This window comes from Dipodomys spectabilis, unplaced genomic scaffold, assembly GCF_019054845.1.
Source record: "Dipodomys spectabilis isolate Male_0828 unplaced genomic scaffold, ASM1905484v1 ptg000017l, whole genome shotgun sequence".
NCBI lineage: Eukaryota > Metazoa > Chordata > Mammalia > Rodentia > Heteromyidae > Dipodomys > Dipodomys spectabilis.
In genome coordinates, this window is record NW_024870694.1 from 6,506,524 (window position 1) to 6,529,092 (window position 22,569).

A 22,569-nucleotide genomic window follows, 5' to 3' on the forward strand; every position below is an offset into this window, starting at 1 on the left:
TAGCCTAGATATGGAGGTTAGTTACAGCAGCCAAGGAGGCCCAGACTAGGAGTATCACAGGGTTAAAGAGAACTATAAATTTTATCTGAAAAGGTAGGATTTTGTTGTAGCAGAAGTTCAGGAAACTTACGGTTTAAACCCTGAACACTCCCACAAAACTTAAGACACATTCATCACTTACTAATAAAAGCAATATTCAAAACCTTTTAAAAGTCTCTCTAAAACATATCTGTAACACTGCCACAGGAACATTTAATTGCTTTTATTTTTATTTCTCAGAAATAAAATAGCGATATGCCAGACAGTATGGGCTAAAAAAACAAGAGTTCACCTAAAGTAGTTTCTTTTGCTTACTAGGAAAATTAAAAGAGAAATATAATGTAAGTATAAAAGCAAGGATCCTGCCAGAAGATTACCCCAAGGTTCAACCATCACCAATCCCTGCAGAGATCATGTCAAAAGAAATAAAAACTGTGAGTAAAAGTCTTTTGGAAATAGAATCTATATAATATGTAATATATACCAAATATTATATATGATATATAATAGGTAACATATACTATACAATATATATTACATATAACATACTATATATAATACAGACAAAAAGATCTGCAGTGAGGTTTTTTTGATTTGGTGGCACTGAAGTTTTGAAATCAAGGCCTTGTACTTATTATACAGGTACTTTACTAATTACTACACCCCTAGACATTTTTAGTTTTAGTTACTTTTCAGATAGGAAGAGGTTTTTGGTGTTTTTTTAACTGGTCCTGTGGCTTGAACTCAGGGCCTGGGCTCTGTCCCAAGCCTCTTTGTGCTCAAGTCTAGTGCTCTACCACTTGAGTCACAATACCACTTCTGGCTTTTTCTTAGTTTGTGAGATAAGGGTGTCAGACTTTTTCTGCCAATGCAGAAAACCTTGATCCTCAGATCTCAGCCTGAGAAGCTAGGATTATAGGCATGAGCCATCAGCGCCCAGATGGTCTAGTGGTTTTTATAGAGGGTCAGCTTGACTTCAATCCCTCTAATCTATGACTTCTGTTCAGTTCTCCTACCCATGCTTCCTGAGTAGCTGAGCTTATAGGCATGAATGATCATGCCTAGTATATTTGTTAAAATTTTTGCCTAGGCTAGCCACAAAACCTCCTAACCTCTTAAGTGGGATTACAGGCATAAGCTACCTTGCCCAGCTGTAGTGAGGTTTTGATGCAAAATAATAACCCAACTAAGTAAAAGACATGTTAAAGAGTTATTGAATAAAATCAATTTGAGTATTAATGGTACCAGAACTCAAACTGCTGAGTTTACCATTAAAGACCTCAGAGGAAATGAGGCAAATCCAGAAGCTACTTAAGTAAATTAAACAAAAACAAAATGAAGTGACAATGACTATAGCAAAGAAAAAGAAGTCAATAATGTCCTGAAGATGGATGATACAAGACTGGAAACTAAGCCAGGTGTAGGGCAAACACCTCTAATTTCAGCACTCAGGAGGCTGAGGCAGGATGAACTTGAATTTAAGGCCAACCAGAGCTACCTAGAGACATCCTATGCCAATCAATCATCAATCAATCAATCAACCAGTAAATCAATACTATATCATAGCAGAGGAACAGACAGTTGTGTTTATTACTGAGAAGTTCATGATGACAACCACTGAATGCAAGAATATTTAGAATGGAAATTGAAAGGTAGTTTTGTTATTTTCAAAGACAGAAACAGATAATAACTATAGATGAGGGTCACTGAAGACAAACAGTATCCATGCATTCATAAAGCATAAAGATACAAGTACTTTGGTATTTTCACCATATAAAAACAAATTTTCTGTGTGTGTGTGTGTGTGTGTGTGTGTGTGTGTGTGTGTGTGTGTGTGTGTGTGTGTGTGTGTGTGTGTGTGTGTGTGTGTGTGTGTGTGTGTGTGTGTGTGTGTGTGTGTGTCTGAGGCCATGAGAAGGACAATTCCCTTAAGAGTATTGGTCTGTTAATGATGGAAAAAGCAATGTTTAATGTTAAGTAGATTTTTGAAGACTTGCAGTTGAACTACTTAACTTCCCTTCATCAGAGTCTAGTCTGCTCTTATGATTTTCATTTTTTTTTTATTATTTTGAAACACTTTAGAGCTTTGAGCACTAGATTAGAATTATAAAATCGGAGAGCCCAGAACAGATGGTAAAATTAATAATAGAAGCAGCTTAAAAGAATTAGTGTAATATATTATGACTCAATAGAAAAATAAAAAAAACCTGGGGGAGGGAGAAATTTAAGAAATGGTATCACTTTTAATATCTATACAGTGGCCAAAACAGTTATAACCTTCACTCCTCCTTTGTTGTTTTAAACTATCAATAAAGAATGGAACCACAGAAGGAACCTCCTTGCCGCTAACTGCTTATAATTAGCATTTTCACTAGTATTTTTCACTGTCCAAAATCTGCTAAAGGCTGCCACTGAATTCTACATATTGAAGATTTGATGTTTTCTCTATACCCTTTCTCAGTTTCTACCTTCTGGTGCTCAGTTCCTTAAATAAGGGAAATGAGAATCCAAAGCTGAAGTACTTCTGACCTCCTATCAAGTTTCCCACTCCAGGTTGAGGTACGCCTGGGTTCCCTTTCTCCATTTGGATCAGGACTCTGTTGCTGGCCACTTTGCCGGTTCCACTCTGGTTCCTAGCAAATGCCAGGCTCACCTGGAGAGCAAGTGAAAAGAAAGGCTCGCATCAGAAAAATAAACCCAGATATCAAACTCTGCAGAGCACAGTGCTTGAGTCATCTGAGCAACCTTCCAGAAAGGCAGAGAGGTCAATGAAGATGGGAAAAAGCATAGGAGGATGAAGGCTTACTGCAGTTTATCACATTAAGCTTTTAGAGGGGACAAGTAAAGCAGGAAAGGGGAAACTAAGCCAACTGAATTCAAATTTACAACTTTTGGAAAAGTACCTATCTACTGTTTAGAAGCAGAAGGTAATTTGCTAATCTGTAGTAGATATTTTTATAAGCCATTATTAAAAAGGGCTTGAGAATGCAAAATTGTAGCACTGTAGAACAATGGGTCCATAGATAAAGACCAGTTTCATGTCAAAGGCTCAATTAAGTATGTCTGATCTGGATGTCACTGGCTGCTTTCAAATTCTGTATTAGATCCAAGCTCACTTCTATTTTGACGGTAAGTTTGTCCCTGGGTAGTAATGCTAAAAACAAAACAAACAAACAAACAAAAAACCCAGCTATTGATTAGGAAAGTCAGAATGAAGAAATCAAGTTTGTCCTTCAGACTAATTAGAGTTGTCTCAACGAATTTCCTCTTTCTATACAGTACTGACTCTCTTTCTGGAAGAGAATTGGCAAAATCACTATTCCAAATATGCTTTATTTGTAGCTCTGGTTAAGTAGACAAGAGTATTGAGAGCTAGCTTATGTATTTTACTGCTAAGAAAACAGGGCATACCCTCTCAGCTTACAAGAGCAAGTCCAATTATTTGAATACATAGCACAGCATCAAGTCTCCTGACTCTAAGCCTCCTTGAATGAATATTCTTGCTCTTTCTGCTTCAGAAGTTAACCATTATTCACACTGGACAGAGAATGCCATCCTGTGCTTAAACTGGCAAGAGAGAAAGCTGGAGAGGACAATTCTTCAAATAAGTTATTTCTTGGTCTTTAGAATAGCTAAGATGAAAATCATGAGATCATGAGGTGGTCACTTGCACAGGAGTCATTTTCAATCTGTTAGCCTATTAGTTTGCACAAGAGTACCATCTAGAAATTTAGATAGAAGCAAAGTAGTATTTCTGAAGGTTTTCATCTTCAGACATGTTAAATGTACATTCTAGTATTAGAGAGCACTGAATCAAAAAATGATGCCTCATTTACATGTGCTAGTTAAGAGAGGGCACTCTGAGAACATATTGTACTTTTGTAGAATAGAAATAAGATTCATTTCTTATGTAGAGAATATAAAGATAAGACTCATTTCTCTGACTTTTCATTTTGGGTAAACTTTCTTTAATGCATAAGAAATTGGATCTTTGCAATCACCTAGGAAGAACCACTACTAGAACAGTAAAAATCAGTTTATCTCTCAACTCTACTCATTCCCAGAGACAGGACAGAAACATTTTTGTTAGCATGAACAAAATGATAATTTTCCCTACCTCCCTTTTCCTACAAAGCATTTCAAATGATAAACTGCAGTAAGGCTCCTCATTTGGTCCCTCTGGTTTTCTTGGCAGGTTGCTTAGGGGCTCAGGCTCTGTTCTCTGCAGTGTTGGTTGTCTGGATTTCCTTTTTTTCTGAGAAAAGTCTCTTTCTTGTGTTCAGGGTGAACAGGATTTTTCAGGTGTCTGGTGATTTTGGCCTTAGATGAGGACCAGAATTACAATCCAGGAAGCAGCTAGCAAAACAGAATCTTAATTCAAATAAACACAGGGATTGGCAAATGTCAAACTGGAAAAGAAAAACTGATGGGACATCGAAGTATTCTAAAAAATTGATGGGAAATCGAAGTATTCTACCTTTTCTATACTGCTTGTTTTCCCTGTAAGGAAATCAATATGGTAATAAAGATGTAAAAGAAAGACAGAAGGGTAAAAAGAGAGAAAACACCAAGAAAAAGCATTAAGATTAGGAATGATCTGGCCAGTTAGAAGCCTGGAGATATGGGTTACCTTGTACAAAAATGCCCCACTCCCTACAAAAAAAAAACTATTAAAATATAGTAAAAGCACACAAAGTACAATGGGAGTTATCTTTATGATTAACTTATTGTCAATTATTACTGTAGAAAAAAATCATCTCACTTTGTGATCTCCTTGACACCTAACCCAATTTTATAGTTGCAGTCTCTAAGAGGGTCTGAGGCATTCTGTTTAGATGCAAGGCTGAGAATTCTGAGATCCCAGACACCTGTTAATACATATTGATACTGACTCTACTGGCTACTCTAATGAAGTCTAGACATTGAAAAACCCACAAGAAAAAACTCCAGCTCTTATTCAGGAAAAACATACAGGTTTTTAAATTTTAATTCTACATAATTCCAAGGATGAAGAATGGTTGGCAGTTGGTTCCTTTTACTGTGAAAACTATCTAATTCAGAGGCTGCAGAATTTCTTCTTTAATCTCTACACAAAATAGTACTGAAATATCAAAATGATACTGGCAGGAAGCACAAATACAGACTCTGACAAAACAGTCTCTCCATCAGCTCTTTTAAGGTAGAAGGAGGATTGAAAGTTGAGTTTTTGATCCAGTTCTTCTTGAGACTAACATCATCTTGAGATTAACAATTGTAATCTATAAGACCCTCAAAACCATTTTCCCCCCCAATCCTGGGGCTTGAACTCAGGACCTGGACACTGTCCCTGGGCTTCTTTTGCTCCTAGCACTCTACCCACTTGAGCCACAGCACCAATTCCCGCTTTTTCTGCTTATGTGGTACTGAGAAATAGAACCTAGGGCTCCATGCATGCTAGGCAAGCACTCTACCACTAAGCCACATTCCCAGCCCTCAAAACCAAATTTTATGCAGCCTATTTATAAGGTTCTTATTTATCATGGCTCCTCTACATTTCCTTCTTACATATTACCTACAATAATAATCACAAGATATTTTAAATGACTAAAAACAAACTCTGAAGAGCACAGCCAGGGGTTATATGTTACATCAATAAAGCTATAACAGCTTACAATGTAGTCATCAGGAATATTATTATAAACAAATATAACCTCCACAAAGATCAAAGTAAATAAAAAAATTCATATACAAAATGAAATTTTCCAAGAGCTAAGAAATGAAAATGTTCGCACCTGCAGTGTACAGTTCTCTTTTCGTTTGAGGAACTCCACAAACCTGGCAACTACGCCTGGTGTGCTGATAACTTCATCAATAGGAGGATTCGGCTCTGTTTCCACATAAAATAAAAAGAAAAACAATCCTTTGATTTCAGTGTAAGGACTTTATAGCTCAAAATTATTTCACAATACTCCCTCCTTTATTTACTGGGCCTCACCACTTCAAGACTAGGGCAAGGTGAAAGGTTTCACATAAACCAACAAGCTTTAATAGGAAAATAAAGAATGGGCAGTATTCATTGTGTCTTAAGTGGTAGGAAGCTTTCTTTCGTTTTGTGGTATGGGGCCTTGATGAACTATACACCTACACCGTAAAAATTCTTAAAAATTAAAATTACTCCAACTACTATTTTTAGGAAACCCAGAAAGCAATGGAAAACAACAACAAAAATAACAACACCCAGACAATTACAATCAGCATTTTGTATCCTTTCTGCTGGTTTTCTGTCCATGAGCTTTCAGTTTATCATTTTTGTTTTTCATACTGTTTTTATCATGGACTGTCTTGGGGGAAACTGCCTTACAGAATTTATACTGTGTTTACAGAATACAATTAGTATCTGTCGTGATGAATGCCAGCAGGAATTCATTAAGATTTACTCGCCAAATTAATCTCATTTTTAGTTATGACAATAAATACTTTATAAATGAAGTATTTCAATAAATTTATTGGGTAACAGATTGGAAATGGCAGATAATGAGAGTAATCACAGCAGAGACACAGCAAATTTTGAATGTACATGGGGCAATACCAGAAAATATGCAGTAATTTCACTGCATTATCTGTACAGAATCATAGCCAAGTTAGAAGTCTTATTGAAAGAGGTTTAATTTGACAAGGATCCTAATGACATAACTTTGTCTGTTTCCACATTTTTATCAATCACTCAACTAAATAAATTTGTTACAATAAATTGGTTAATAGGATAAATTGTAGAAATATACACCAAAACTGATAATAAAACAAGAGAAATAACACAAAATTCAGCGAAGACTCTTGTTGTTTTATAGTGCCTATGCATTCTGGTAAGCACTCTACTGTTCACATTCTGAGCTCCAGCAGAGAGTGGGGGGAGGGAGAGAGAGACAGAGACAGAGAAAGAGAGAAAGACAGAGAGAGAGAAAGAGAGAAAGGGTGAGAGAAAGAAAGAGAGAAAGGGGGGGGATAGAGGAGAATGGAGGAAAAGAGGAGCTAAAGATCAGTGAAGTCCTGGGGCTTGAATTCAGGGTCTGGATACTGTCCCCTGGCTTTTTTGCTCAGGACTAGTGCTCTTACCATTTGAGCTACAGATTCATTTCTGGCTCCTTCTGATAGTTAACTGTAGGTAAGAGTCTTATAGACTTTCCTACTTGGGGTGGCTTTGAACTACAATCCTCAGATCTCAGCCTATTGAGTAGCTAGGATTACAGGCATAAGCCAAGTGTCAATCTAATATTTGGTTTTGTTTGTATGTTTGATACAAAGTCTGGTCTCCTCCCTATGTTGACCAAGCTGGCTTCAAACTCTTAGGCTCAATGATACTCTTTAGACTCCTGAGAGTCTAAAGACTCTAGGCATATCTGCCATTTAGCAACTAAATTTTACAAAAAGCAATCTCACAAAATACAAGCAAAATACAATTCATGAAGAAAACCACTAGTAAATTTAATGAAAATTCAAAATACTACCACTATGCAATGACTACCAAAAACACTACAGTCTCTTCTATCATTGGCATGAATAATTTCAGGACAAAGAAGGTAACACCTCTCATCATGCTCTACACTAGAAAGAGCATATATGGTGTTTTGTATTCTAATGTTTTGTAATGTACATTTTTGTACACAGGGACTCAGTATGTAGCTCAGACTGATCTTAAATTTGTAATCCTCCAGACATAGACTCTTCCTGAGTTCTGGGTATGCCACCATGCCCAGCTTGTATACTTTTCTTTAAGAGGAATGTTGGCAAATCAGAATATATGTAAGGTAGTAGTGGTGAAAGTCTTAAAAAGCCCAATTTTGTGAGAAATCATTATCATGCTAAAGAGACAATAGTTATAGAGATAGAGGACATATACTTTCTCTTCGAATACTGGTTAAGTCGTCGTGTAAAACAAGAGTTTTTAGGTATGTGCATTATGGTGGTAGGTTTTCCTTTTATTTAACTTCAAAGGCTGTACTTTGGGTTTTTTTGTGCTAGTACCAAGTCTTGAATCCAAGGCCCTATTGTTGGCTTTCTTTTGCTCACAGCTGAGCCACTGGTTAATTAAAAATAGAGTCTATTGGACTTTTCTGCCCAGACTGACCACAGTCCTCAGATCTCAGCCTCCTGAATAGCTAGGATAATAAGCATGAGACTCTGGCACCTAGCATATTAATATTTTACATTACTAATAACCATAACTTATCACTGGAAAATTATTTACTAGCATCAACATTTTAATTATTTTTATTTGCCTAGGGTGACAAGTACCATACTTCAGTCCTATTCTATACTTATTATACCAAACAGATGGGTTTAAACTTAACCACTAACAAATCCATGGTAACTTTCAGTAGTAAACTAGCATTAGAAACATCATACTATTTTTCAAGTAACATTAAAAAATTTTTCCTAAAAAGAATTAACATAACATGTTGGTCACTACACTATAAAAATGAAATTGCCTGTAGTCTGAAAAGAGGTAATGGGAAAGTTAAAATTTTTTTGGTGCCAGTCATGGGGCTTGAACTCAGGGCTTTAGCCCTGTCCTCTAGCTTTATTGATCAAGACAGCATTCTACCACTTCAGCCACAGCTCTACTTCTAGCTCTTTTTGGTGGTTAATCAGAGATGGACTTTCCTGCCTGAGCTGGTCTGAGTTGCTAGGATTACAGGTATGTACCACCAGTGCCCAGAAGGAATATTTTACAGAAAAGAAAGTATTCTTTCATATCGAAAGAAACATACTCAGATCTTACCTTTTGAAAGCAGCTTTCTGAATTTCTGTGTTGCAGAAAGCTGTTGCTCTGGGCTATTAGAAAATATCATTTCTATCATGTCAGAAGTAATGACACCACCCTGGATCACAAACAAAAAGCAAATATAACAATGTAAACCTTAATTCAGATAAAATAAATAAAAAAATTACAAATTATGACAGACCAAAAAGAAAAAAAAGCAGATCACACGGAGTACATTATACAAATATATGAAAATGCCACACACACACCTCTTTAAGATAAAGTTTCTATTCAGCTCTGACTAACCTAGGAATTCACAATCCTACCTCAGCCTTCCAAGTGCTAGTATTATAGATAGATGTGATTTACCATGCCCAGGATTTTTTTTTCCTTTAAATTTAAAAAAAAAATAATTTTTTTGTTTTGGAGGTTGAACCCCAGCCCTCTACATGTATTTTCATTTGTTTGGGGGTTTTTGTATGTTTTTAAAGAAAATACTGTCTACTTTAATTATCCTAACATTTTCCTTCAGTACCATTATGCCACTATTACTCAATTTTGGTTTATTTCCCGCATTCCCCCCACCCCTCACCTGTCTGTCTTATATCTCAAAGAGGTATGTGTGGGGAGGCCAGGGGGGAGCGGACAGACCATTATGACATTTTCATATATTTGTATAAACGTACTGTGTGATCTGCTTTTTTGTTAAATTTTTTTGGTCTGTCATGGGACTTGAACTCATGGTCTGGGCATTATCCTTGAGTTCTTTTGCTCAAGGATAGTACTCTACAACTTTGAGCCACAGTTCCACTTCCAGTTTTCTCGTGATTAATTGGAGGTAAGAATCTCATGAATTTTCCTACCCAGACTGGCTTTGAACTATGATCCTTAGATCTCAGCCTTCTGAACAGCTAAGATTACAGGCATGAGCCACTAGCACCCAAACCTATGATCTACTTTTAAACTACACAGAAATCCTACACATATATGAGGTATGTAAATAAATAATAAGTTCTATATCTTTATTGGCTGCTAACATTTTATAACAGAATATCCTAATAGTTCTGATACAAATTCAATTTTTCAATTTATATGGTATTTTATAGCTATAAATTTTGAAGAATTTAATTTTACATATTTTTTAAATTTTGAAGGGTATATTTTTTTAATGACACACATAACTACAATTTTATGGGGTACAATGAGACGTTTTGCCACACATACTATTTTTTAAGTTGAGACAGGGTTTCTCACTGACCTCCCACTCTTGCCTCAGCTACTCCAGTACTAGACTACAAATATATACCATCACACCTGGCTCTCTGTAAGTTTTTATTTATTTATTTTCTGTTGGTCGTGGGGCTTGAACTCTGGGTTAGGTTCTGTCCCTGAGCTCTTCAGCTCAAGGTGAGCACTTTACCACTTGAGCCACATGCCACTTTCTGTTTTCTGGTGGTTGTTTTGGAGATAGGCTGGCTTTGAACTGCTATCCTTGGATCTCAGTCTCCTGGGTAGCTAGGATTACAAGCTTAAGTTTTATAGCTGAGTTATCTTTCTAATTTAGTTGATTTTTTACTGCATACTACACCAAAATACAATAAGCATGTAATAAGCCAAGATGATTAAATATGTAACCTAAAATACTAAGTGCCTTTTATAGCCATCTAACATAATGTTTTATAAAACTCATAGAGACTTGCAAAAACTGGAGAGGCTCTAGTGGTAGGGCACCAGCTATGAGCAAAAACCCAAGGGAAAGAATAGGTGGTGAGTTCAGAGCCCCAGTATAAAAAATAATTTTCAAAATTAACTTTAAAAAGAGAAAAATCTCCTATCTTCAACAATAAAATAAGTTCCTTTTAATATCTTACTTACTGGTGCCATCTCCATGTTATTAATCTGGGCCTCATGAAAGCCACCATCGGACATAACTTCCTCTTCTGTTTCCTCTTCTGCTGTAGCAACATTTCTTCGCTTGAATAACTGAAAAGTAAGATAATGAATAATGTAATTTTAACCCAAGGGAGTTCAACATGCAAATATTATTAAGTACTCCTTTCCAAACAGCAATAGGAATGAAGCTCTTTAAGTCATTTAAAAAATTCTAAACACTGTACAGCCCTTAGACTTTCCTGATGAAGTACAATTTCAGGCTTCTCCATAGTCTTTGTCTAATACTGTATATTAGCTACAACCATGTATACAATTAATACTTGGTGGCATAAAACTTGAGAGGTCTTACAGTGAGTAACAAAAAAATAGTAACACTGGTAAAAACAAAAATATATAAGGTTTGAAAATGGTCTGGTAATCTTTGTCATTTGCCTCACCTTTTTATGTGAAATAGACAACAAATAAGTCTTAAACATTTTCAGGGAAAAGGAGACAAAAATGCTATTAAAAGTAGAAATGTGGAAAAGTGCCAACCTTGAGTAAAAAAGCCAAGTGAGAGTACGCACAAGGCCCCGAGCAAGCCCCAGTACTGTCACAAGAAAGCAAATAACGAAGCAAGCAAGAAAAAAAAAAGAGAAAAGATTAGAACAATATTGGTCTTCAAGGATGATGGACTGAAACTTCTGACCTCCCAATCTCTCTAGCAATCAGTAATAAGGAAGGACAACTACTTGAATTCTATAAAGCATCTATTAATTTGTGTAAATCTCTTCAAACTCAGCCAAGTAAGGTGCTTCTATTATATCCTCAAGAGTCCTAGGCAGTACACACTCATCAAACCATAGGAACCTGTCCTCCAAGCTAAACAGCCAAAAAGCAGACAATACAAAAATAATAAAATACTGTTTTCCTACCTTTAAAAAAGTATGTACCACCAGAAAGTGATTTTTCAAAATATCCAAGATTAACCCCCGACTCCCTCAGATAACTGCCTAGACAGTTTTCAGACTGTAGTTCAGGGAGGGTAAACCCAAACAACTTAACACAGACAAGTAAGAGGTTGGAACTATTAAGGCTCAAAATCAGAAGTCACAAATCAGAGTAGAGAGGCAACATAGTAAGAATATTCCAAACGGGAGGTCCCTCCTTTGACAATTTTGTACTTATCAGTGCACAATCATGTTCTTCCAGAAGACAGAAGCAGAGGAAATACTTTCCAACTTATTCTATAGGGACAGCTTTACTCTAACACAAAACCACCTTGGTCCCCTTTACTTGGTATATTATGTCCAAGTTATCAAGGGAAAAAATTACAAGGCAAACTAAATGAATAAAAACAGACAGAAAAACAGCTTGACAAGACAAAGTATCAGAACTAGACTATTTCAGGGATGTTGGAAGTATGAGACTCAAATTTGTGAACTATGACCAATATGCTAAAGACTCTAAGGATTTAAGAATATAAAAAAGGATAGGAACCTAAAGGAGAGAAACAAAAGCTCTAAGTAAGAAAGAAGAAATGAAATCACTTAAAAATACTGTAACAGAAATGAAGAAGTTTTTTGGGGGGATGGGGGGAATCGTGAAACCTGAACTCTGGGCCTGGGCATGTTCCTCAGTTCAAGGCTAACACTCTACCTTTTGAGCCACAGTGCCACTTCTGGCCTTTTCTGCTTATGTGGTGCTAAAGAATTGAACCCAGGGCCTCATGCATGCAAGGCAAGCACTCCACCACTAAGCCACCTTCCCAGCCCCTGAAGAATGTTTTTGATGGCTTATTACCTGAGGAAATCATCTCAGAGCTTTAGGCTATGTCAGAAACTTCCAAGAGTAGCCATGTCTACTCTGTGACAGCACAACTGTAATCTCAGAACTTGGGGGAAAAGGCAGGAATATCTGGAGATGAAGTCCAGCCTGGGCTACATAGCAAGACTTTGCCTCAGAAAAAAAAAAGAAAAGGAAAAGCAATGTGGAGTCAAAGTTGGTGGATCACATTTATAATTCTACCTACTCAGAGGAATTAAGAGGCAGAAGGATGATTCATGAGTTCAGGCCAGCCTGGGGAAAGTTACAGGGATTGTATCTCAAAAAAGCAAAAGGGCTGAGAGTACAGTTTCAAGTGGTAAAGGATTATTGGCCTAGTATACACCAGGCCTTTACTATGGGGAAAAGGAGACCAGAATGCCAAACCAAAAAGCAAGTAAGAAAAAAAAAAAGACAAAAATGCATGCGTAAATAAATAACATAACCACAAACAAGAAAGGATGAATAGAAGAAATATCATAGAGGCTTAAGTAGGCCAAGAGGATCGTTGGTTCGAGGATAGCCTGGGCATTCTGTTACCAAAATGCCATTCCTACCAACAAGCCAGGCACTGTGTGTGATATACACTCACGGTTTGATACAGAGAATACCATAAATAGAAGGATTTTATCTGAGGCTAATCTGGGGCAAAAACCTAAGGCCCTACTTAAAAAATAACAGCAAAATAAGGCTGAGAGTATGGCTCAATTAGTATAGCTTCTACTTAGAAAGCCTGAGTCCCTGAGATCAAATTCCAATACAATAAGGAAGGGAGAAGAATGAAAATCATATATCCTTAATTAAATCACAAAAGATGACCACTAATGGGGGGTCATGCCTGTAATTCATAATCCTACCTACTCAGGAGGCTGAGATCTGAGGATCACAGTTCAAAGCCAGCCCAGGCAAGAAAATCTCTAAGTTTCTAATCTTCAATTAACCACCAAAAAGGCAGAAATGAAGCTATGGCTCAAGGAGTAAAGTATCAGCCTTGAGAGAAAAAAGCTCAGGAATGGCACCCAGGCCCTGAGCTCAAGCCCCAGTACACACACCACACACACACACACACACACACACACACACACACACACACACACACACACACACACACACACACGCATGCACATACGCACGCATGCACACACGCACAATAAATATATACATAATTGGTAACATATGGTAAAGATCTAGCCATATTAGTAATTACTCTATATGCCAATTTTATAAATGCACCAATTAAATGAAAGATTGTCAAAGTGTATCAAGAAATATTTTCTCAATCAAAAATACCCATGTTAAATAGAGAACATACATCAACTAAAAGTAAATTAGCCATGTATGTTAACACTAATCAAAATAAAGAGTAGATAAAATAGCTTCAGACCAGATCAGATTTTAGAGAAAAGTAACTTCAGAAGCATTATATAGTGAAGTCGTCAATTCTTCAAGAAGACGTAATAGTCCTTAACGCGAATGAGGTGACAATAAAGTGTCAAAATACATAGGCAAAATCTGATACATGTACAAGGAGAAATATATTAATTCACTTGTATTTGGAGACTTCAAAATCTATCAGAAACTGACAGGTCCAAAGATAAAAGAAGGTAGGAAGGGAGGGAGGCACAGTATCAATTAGAATGTAACTGCACCCAATAACCTCAGCAATACTGTGCAGAATTAGTTTCTATAGACTCCTTAATGCAAAACCCACAAAATATATATTATTAACCTTATGTGAAACTTATCAAGATAGCATATACAACATTATGAAACAGATAAGACACTCAACATAATAAATAAAACAGAAATCAAAGTGTCTACCAGATTACATTGAAATTAAACTACAAGTCAGAAAAAAACTAGAAAAATAGATGAAAATATCTCCAAATACGTATAGATTAAACATTTATTTTCTTTATTGAGATTAAGGACTTACACAAATTCATAGTTTTGGGGCACAGTGATAATTAGTTAAAATCACAAACATGTTTTAACCTTCACAATGCTAACTGTCATTGTCTTGATCTACAAAGCTTATGAATTCTACAGACTAAAACTTGTGGCATAGTGATAATTAGCTAAAATCACAAACATGTTTTAACCTTCACAATGTCAGCATTTTCTTGATCTACAAAGCTTATGACCTCTAAAGACTAAAACTATTTCTTCCAAATTGGGTGATTTGTATATTTCCTTCCTTTTGCTTATGGTCAGCGGTTTCCACTTTCTCTCTCATTCCCTCCCTTCCTTACCACCCCTGAGTTGCTTAGTTCACTTTCATCAATGTCCTCCACTACAGCTGAGGGGCCCCTCTGGGCCCCTCTGCTGTACTTTTCCACCCATTTTCCTCTAGTTCTGTGCCTCCCTCCTAGCTTCCCTCAGATGTGCACGTGTATACACCAAGTATGAGGTCAAGAATAGAGAGTCATCTAGAAACTATATGACAAATTAAGAAAAGTTCCTTTGTTTCTTGAATCCTGTTTACTTGGTCATATCTCATGTTTTGAATCTAACATCAGCATATCAGAACACATGCCATATGTCTTCTCTGTTCTTGGCTTATCTTACTTAACATGATTTGTTCAAGTTCCATCCATGTACCTGCAAATATCATTTTGTCCTTTCTAATGGCCATGTAATATTCCATTGTATATATGTATCACAATCTTTGGATCCTTCCATCTGTGGTGGGGCATCTGGGTTGTTTCAGTATCTTAGCTATTGTGAACAGTGCATCATGGAACATGGAAGTGCAGGTGTCCTTGTTGTATCCTGGTTCCTGCTCCTCAGGGTAGATGCCTTGGAGGAGTATGGCTGGGTCATAGGGAAGCTCCATGTTTAGTTTTCTGAGGAACCTCCAAATTTTCCAGAGTAGTTGTATTAGTTTACATTTCTACCAGCAGTGTAGTAATCTCCGCCAGCATTTGTTATTGCCTGAATTTAGGATATAGGTCATTCTGACTAAGGTAAAGTGGGTTGTTTTTCTTTGTATTTCCTTTACGGCCAGGGATGATGAACATTTCCTCATGAGTTTCTTTGCCATTTTTATCTCTTCTTCTGAGAAGTCTCTCTTCTGCTCTCTTGCCCATGTAATGATTGGTTTATTAGATTTGGGAGGGATTCATTCCTTGGGTTCCCTGTATATAACGGGTATTAGGCCTTGGTCTGATATATTGCTGGTAAATATCTTCTCCCAGTTGGTTGGCTGTTTTTCTGGTTTGGTAGCTATGTCTTTAGCTGTGCAGAAACTTTTATTTTGAAGTAGTTCCATTTGTCGAGTCTCTCTACAATTTATTATGACCCTGGAACTTTGTTCAGGAAGTTCTTGCCTGTGCCTATAAGTCTAGTGTCTCTCCTACTCTGTCCTACAGTAGTTTCAGAGTTTCAGGTTTGCTGTTGAGGTCTTTAATCTATTTTGAATTAATGTTAGTGCATAGTGACAGGCTGGGGTCCACTTTTAGTTTTCTACATGTGGCTGCCCAGTTTTCCCAGCACCAATAGTTGAAGGGGTTATGTTTTTATCACTGTATGTCTTTGTCTCCTTTGTCTATTGTCAGATGAGTATATGTGCTTTTATTTATGGATCTTCTATTCCATTAGTCTTCAGGTCTATTTTTGTGCCAATATCAAGCAGGTTTTTTTTTTTTGTCATTATGGTTCTAGAGTAGAGCTTGAAATCCTGCATTGCTTCTTTTGCCTAGAATTATTATGGCTATTCTAGGCCTTTTGTTGTTCCTTATGAATTTTTTGGAATGTTTTCTCTATTTCAGTAAAGAACACCACATGGATTTTGATGGGAATTGCGTTGAATTTGTGTATCATTTATAGCAGTATGGCCGTTTTCACAATATTGATTCTACCTATTGATGATCATGGAAGGTCTTTCCATTTTCTGGTGACATCTTTAATTACTTTAAATTTTAATAGTTTTCACTAAATAGGTCCTTTACATCTTTGATTAGGGTGATTCCTAGATATCTTTATTCTTTTAGGGGTTATTGTGAATGGGGTTGTTTTCCTGATTTCCTTTTCTGCTTGTACATTGTTGGTGTACAGAAAGGAAATTTATGTTTGTGGGTTAATTTTGTATCCTGCTACTTTGCATAAGTGGTTAATTCTAGGAGTTAGGGAGTAGAGTTTTTTGGGGTCATTTAGGTATAAGATCATGTCATCTGCAAACAAGGATAGTTTAATTTTTCCTTTCTATATGCGGATCCCTTTAATATCCTTTTCTTCTATTCCTATTTTCTACAGAGCTTTCAACATAAATGGACGTGATATTTTGTCAAAAGCCTTTTCAAAGGTGGGCACCAATGGCTCATGCCTGTAATCCTAGCTACTTGGGAGACATATCTGAGGGTCACAGTTCAAAGCCAGCCTGGGCAAGAAAGTCTGTGACTCTTATCTCCAATTAACCAGCAGAAAACCCTAAGTGGAGCTGTTGTGCAAATGGTAGAGCACTTGCCTTGAGCTGAAGAACTCAGGGACAGCACCCAGATCCAGGAATTCAAGTCCCACAACCAACAAAAAAAAAAGAAAAAAAGAAAAAAGCATTTTCTGCATAAATTGAGCTAATCATGTGGTTAATGACCTTGGCTCTATTGATGTGGCAGATTACATTAATTGATTTACGTATGTTAAACCAGCTTTGCATCTGTGGGATGCAAATCATAATTATCATTTTATGTTTCTGGATTCTGTATGCTAATATTTTATTGAGGACTTTTGCATCTATGTTCAGAGAGATTGGTCTGTAGTTCTTTTTTTTTGTTGGATCCTTGCCTGGTTTAGGGATGTGTGGTATTGGTTGCATAGAATGAGTTTGGGATTGCTCCCTATGGTGCTTTTTCACTGAAGAGCTGAGGACTATGGGTATTAGTTCCTCTTTCTTATTGAATTCCATAGTGAATCCATCTGGTCCTGGGCTTTTCCTTATTGGAAGACTTCTGATTGCTTCCTCTATTTTGTTCTATGTTATTGGTTTATTTGACTTAAATATTATTGGTTTGGTTTGGGCAATTTGTATTTCTCTAAAAATTTGTTCATTTCAGCTAGGTTTTCTTCTTTAGTGAGTATAGATTCTGGGAAGAGTTCATCTTTGATCATTTGGATATCTTGGATGTATAATTTTTCCTGTGGCATCCCTAATGTTACTAATTTAGGTTTCTTTCTCTTTTCTTAACTAACCTTGCAAGAGCTCTGTCAACTTTATTATTTTTTTAAAAAAGCTTTTTCATGCTGGGTGCCAGTGGCTCATGCCTATAATCTTAGCTACTCTGTAGGCTGAGATCTGAGGATCACGGTTCAAAGCCAGCCCAGGCAGGAAAGTACTTGAGACTCACCTCCAATTAACCACCAGAAAACTGAAAGTGGCGCTGTGGCCCAAGTGGCAGAGTACTAGCTTTGAGCTGAAGAGCTGAGGGACAGCACCCAGGCTGTCATTAATTTCTTTGGTTTATCTTGCTCTTGTCTACAAACTTTCGGTTCAATTTTTTTCTTGCTTTTCTAACAGTTTTAGTTGCATCATGAGAATATTTACTTGAGCTGCCTCTGTTTTCTTGTTATGTGCACTGAGAGCAATGAATTTCCCCCCAGGACTGCTTTTCCTGTGTCCCAGCGGTTTCTTTGTGATGTAGGAACTTATTAACCCAAGCGTTAATCAACCCTAGCATTGATTAGTGTGCTGTTCAATCTCCATGTATTTGAGTAATTTCTACAGTATGCTTTGATGCTGAGACTTAGTTTCATTCCACTATGGTTGGATAGAAAACAAGGATTGAATGGGTTATCTTGTATTTGCTTAGGCTCTTCGTGTGAACTATGATCTGGTCTATTTGGGAGAACATTCCATGGGCTGCTGAGCATTCTAGAATGTGTACTGGGTGTGTTGGGTGGGAACTCTGTAGATGTCTATTAAGTCCATTTGGAATATGGGGTCATGTAGTTCAGAGGCCTCTTTGCAGATCCTCTGATTGGCAGACCTGTCCTTTGGGGAAAGAGGGGTATCAATCTCCTACTATTAGTTGGGTCTATTTTTTCTGTAAGTCTGAGTGTATTTGTTTAACCTCTTCTTGGATTGTTCCCTGTATTAATTGTGCGGTGACTTTTGTCTTTTTATACTGATTTTAATGAGAATTTTATTTTGTCAGATGTCAAGATGGCAACCCCTGCCTTCTTGCTGGGTGCATTTGCATGGAAGATCTTCTTCCACCCTCTCCCCCCTTCACTCAGTTTTTTCCTTTGACTGCAAGACAGGTTTCTTGGAGACAACAAATGGATGGACCTTGTTTTTCTGACTCACGCTGCAGTTCTTTTTAATTGGTGAAGAATCCATTAATGTTTATGGTTATTATGGAGAAATGTGTTATGTTTCCTGTCATTTTCTTGCTTTCCTGAGTTTTGCTTCTTTCCTTCTCCTGTGCTTACTAAATTGATCTCCTAGTGATATCTATATGATGAGGTTTCCTGATCTTGTTTTTTTCAGACTATTCTTTCCTTTTAATGTTTTTTTTTTAAATAATTCTGGTTTATTGTTCATGAATTCCTGTAGTTTTTTTTTCTTTGTGTATCAGTCATGGGGCTTGAACTCTGGCCCTGGGCGCTGTCCCCAGCTCTTCAGCTCAAGGTGAGCACTCTACCATTTGAGCCACAGTGCCTCCTCCAGGTTTCTGGTGGTTTATTAGAGATAAAGTGTCTCACAGACTTTCCTGCCTGGCTGGCTTTGAACTTCGATCTTCAGATCTCAGCCTCCAGAGTAGCTAGGATTATAGGCATGAGCTAATGGTACCTGGCCCTTCAGTTTTTCTTTACTATTAAAAATTCTATTTTATTTTATTTTTTGGTCGGTCGTGGGGCTTGAACTCTGGGCCTGGGCATTGTCCCTGCGCTCTTCAGCTCAAGGCTAGCACGCTACCCCTTGAGCCACAGTGCCACTTCTGATTTTCGAGTGGTTTATTGGAGATAAGAGTCTCACGAACTTTCCGGGCTGGCTTTGAACTGCAATCCTCAGATCTCAGCCTCCAGAGTAGCTAGGATTACAGGCATGAGCCAACGGCACCTGACCCTTCAGTTTTTCTTTACTATTAAAAATTTTAGTTTGTCCATCAAAAGCGAATGCTAGCTTAACTGGAAATATCAATCTGGGTTGGCAATTGTTGGTTCTCAGTTTTCGGATAGCAATGTTTCAGGCTCTCCTTGCATTGAGGGTCTGTGTGCAGAGGTCCACAGTGATTCTGATTTTCTTTCCATTGTAGAATAGCTTCTTCTTTGATTTGTGCAGCATTTAAGCTCATCTCTTTCTACTCAAGTCTAGTATTTTTACTGATGTGTCTAGAAGTGTTCCTTTTAGGATCCTATTTGCTAGAGTTCTGTATGCTTCTGTTATATAGGTGAGATTTTTCTCTTTTAAGATTGGAGAAATTTTGGTAATAACTTGGTTGAGTAAGTGTTACATCCCTCAACTCTGGTATTCCTCTCCTTCATCAATCCCAATTATACGAAGATTGAACTTCTTGGCATTGTGTGCCTGTTCTTAGACTTTTGTTAAGTTTTGAATGTTTTTAACAAATCTGTGACTGTTTTTCTCCAGCTGCTGTGTTTTGTCTTCTATTTTCCATCTCATTTATTCTGTTACCTATGGCTTCCATTGTGGTTTGCATAGTGGAAATTGAACGATTTATGGTTTCTATGTCGGTTCTCAAAGTGTTAATTTCATCTGGTTATGTACTGTGTCTATTTTTTTATTGTGAAAATACTGTACAGAGGGGTTACAATTACATGGGCAAGGTAATTACATTTCTTACCAAGCATTGTTGCCTCCTCCTCTGTTTTCCCTTCCCACCCCTCCCACCCCTGCCCAAAGTTGTAAAGTTCATTTTTCTACATAACAACTTGTACATCCCCTTGTTGCAATGGGTCTACCTGTATCCCTATTTAAATGATTTGTTTTTTCCCTTCTCCTCCACAAATTATACCATCATGAAATACAGTGAACGTAGGGGTTATACTGTGCGGGAGGGACATACAAAACAACAGAAAAATCATCTTTCTTATAAACATGTTAGAAACAATAGCAAGAAAGAAAAACCATTTGAATCCTGTGTCTATTCTTGACTGCATCTTTTTAGGTCTTCAAATTCCTTTGACATTTCTTTGTATTTTTGGGGAAGTGGAGGGGGTCGGTCATGGGACTTGAACTCTGGACCTGGGCACTGCCCCTCAGCTCTTTAGCTCAAGACTAGAGCCCTACCACTTGAACCACAGCATCACTTCCAGCTTTTTTCTGCTTATGTGGTGCTGAGGAATCGAACCCAGAGCCTCGTGCATGCGAGGCAAGAACTCTCCACCATTGAGCCAACTTCCCAACCCCTCGAAATTGCTGTTGTATCTCTCCTTTTATTTCTTTGGCCAATTCCTCCATCAATTCTATAATTGATCGTTTGTCCTCTGTTTCTTCTTCCCTGGCACTGGAGTTCTTTTCTGGGTTGCTGCTGGTTTGGGGTCGGTTACTGTCTTAAAACTATTCTTCAATCTTGTAATTTTTCGCTATGACTTACACTTCGGGGTTCAAGGATTATTAAGAGTTGAATCCTGAGCTCTGACTGTTTTTTGGCTGATAGGTGGCGGCCTTCGCCTGGTTCTGGGTTGGTTTGCCCTGGCCATGAGTGTGCTCAGGTGCCAGCAGGCTGAAAGGAATTTGCCCAGTCTGCAGCCAAGAATGAGCCAGTTGAGTTCAGGCTTCCTATAGTCATTGGTTTCATGAGGGATGGCTTCCAACCAGTACACTGGGGATGTTTTTGGTTGGGTGGGGGTGAACCTTGGCCTCAGGTTCTCTCCTCTACAGTGGTTGGTGCTTGGTTCGCTGCTTAGGCTACCTTGTCTCATGCACAAGTGCATGCTCCACCCACTCTCAGTGCATTCACACAAAGCGCATTTCTAGACAAGGCAGAGATTTTAGTGGCTCCCTTCAGGGGACAGTGCCTCCCAATGGGAGTGTGCTGCCTGCATTGCCATGTATCCTGTTTCCTTACAGGAGTTGGAATGCAGGTGAACTGGCTTGGCAGATGTATGGGGGGAGGACCAGTCCTCTTAGCTACTGGGTGCTGCCAAGTGTGGCGCATACCTAGGATCCCAGGCTTGGCAGATTTTGCCAGGGCCAGGGATGGTTCTTCGGCCGCTGGCCACGGCAGGCATACCTCGGTGTCCCGGCTGAAGGGAGAGGGGAATGGACTTCTGGCACTGGCTGCTGCTAGACTGTGTGCACTTCGGCTCCCCAACTTGCAGGTTCTGTAGAGGGGGAAGAACGTTCCTCCAACTACTAGCCGCTACAGGCCTGCAGGCACCTCAGTTCTCCAGCAGGAGAGCCCTCCACCAGCTGCTGCCCTGTAGCCAGCCACGCAATCCAGGTAGCCAGAACTGTGGGCAGACTAAGTACTAGCACCCATCAAGTATGGGTCCCTATAACCTCCCACTGAACATTAGTAGGTGGAGCATGGGGGATGGCTCTGTCCTCATTTTCCCCTTAAGGTGCAGTGTTTCTTCTTGGGAGGAGGAGTGAGGGGTCCAGTTCAAGCTCTGTGGGTGACTGGCATTGGTCTCCCATAGGGGAGGTCCCCAGCAGGGTACTCACTGATCCTGGGACTAGTTGTTGGTTTCTAGCAGTGCTGTGGGAGTTCTCCGCTTCTTGGTGTCTCAGTGCCATGCCTCTGGTCTCAGACTGTCTGCACTGTCCAGGTCACGCATTGTGGGAGTTTCCTGCCTCTGAGTTCTGCAGTCCACTGTGATCCTTTAGTGGCGAGCATCTTCTGCCGCTTTCCAAGCCCCGCTCTAGTGGTGGGTGCAGGAGAGGCCTTCGTGGACCTCCCTCTTTGTGTATGCAGTTTATGAGCTCTTTTTTCTCTTTTCTCCTTTGATTCCTGTGGTTCTCTTGTTCAGCTTCTCATTGTTGTTGATCTCTTGGGGGGGGGGGGGGGGGGCTAATTGTATGTTGGGATTCTCCACTCTCTATTTGGTTGGAGAGAACTAGGGTGATTCCCTATTGTTTTGGCACCATCTTGGGTCCCTCTGACTAAACATTTATAATAACACATAGATCA

At 38.4% G+C, this 22,569-nt stretch overlaps 1 protein-coding gene across 1 annotated transcript in view; it reads right to left on the bottom strand.

Annotated features, from left to right (window-relative positions):
* Kpna1 (karyopherin subunit alpha 1) overlaps nt 1-22,569 on the bottom strand; it is a 54,030-nt gene that overhangs the window by 15,269 nt on the left and 16,192 nt on the right. The window contains exons 3-5 of the mRNA XM_042668961.1: nt 10,655-10,762; nt 8,798-8,897; nt 5,811-5,905 (exon numbers count right to left, since the gene is read on the bottom strand). Of these exons, the coding sequence (XP_042524895.1) occupies nt 5,811-5,905; nt 8,798-8,897; nt 10,655-10,762 (303 nt within the window). The remainder of the gene's footprint in view (nt 1-5,810; nt 5,906-8,797; nt 8,898-10,654; nt 10,763-22,569) is intronic.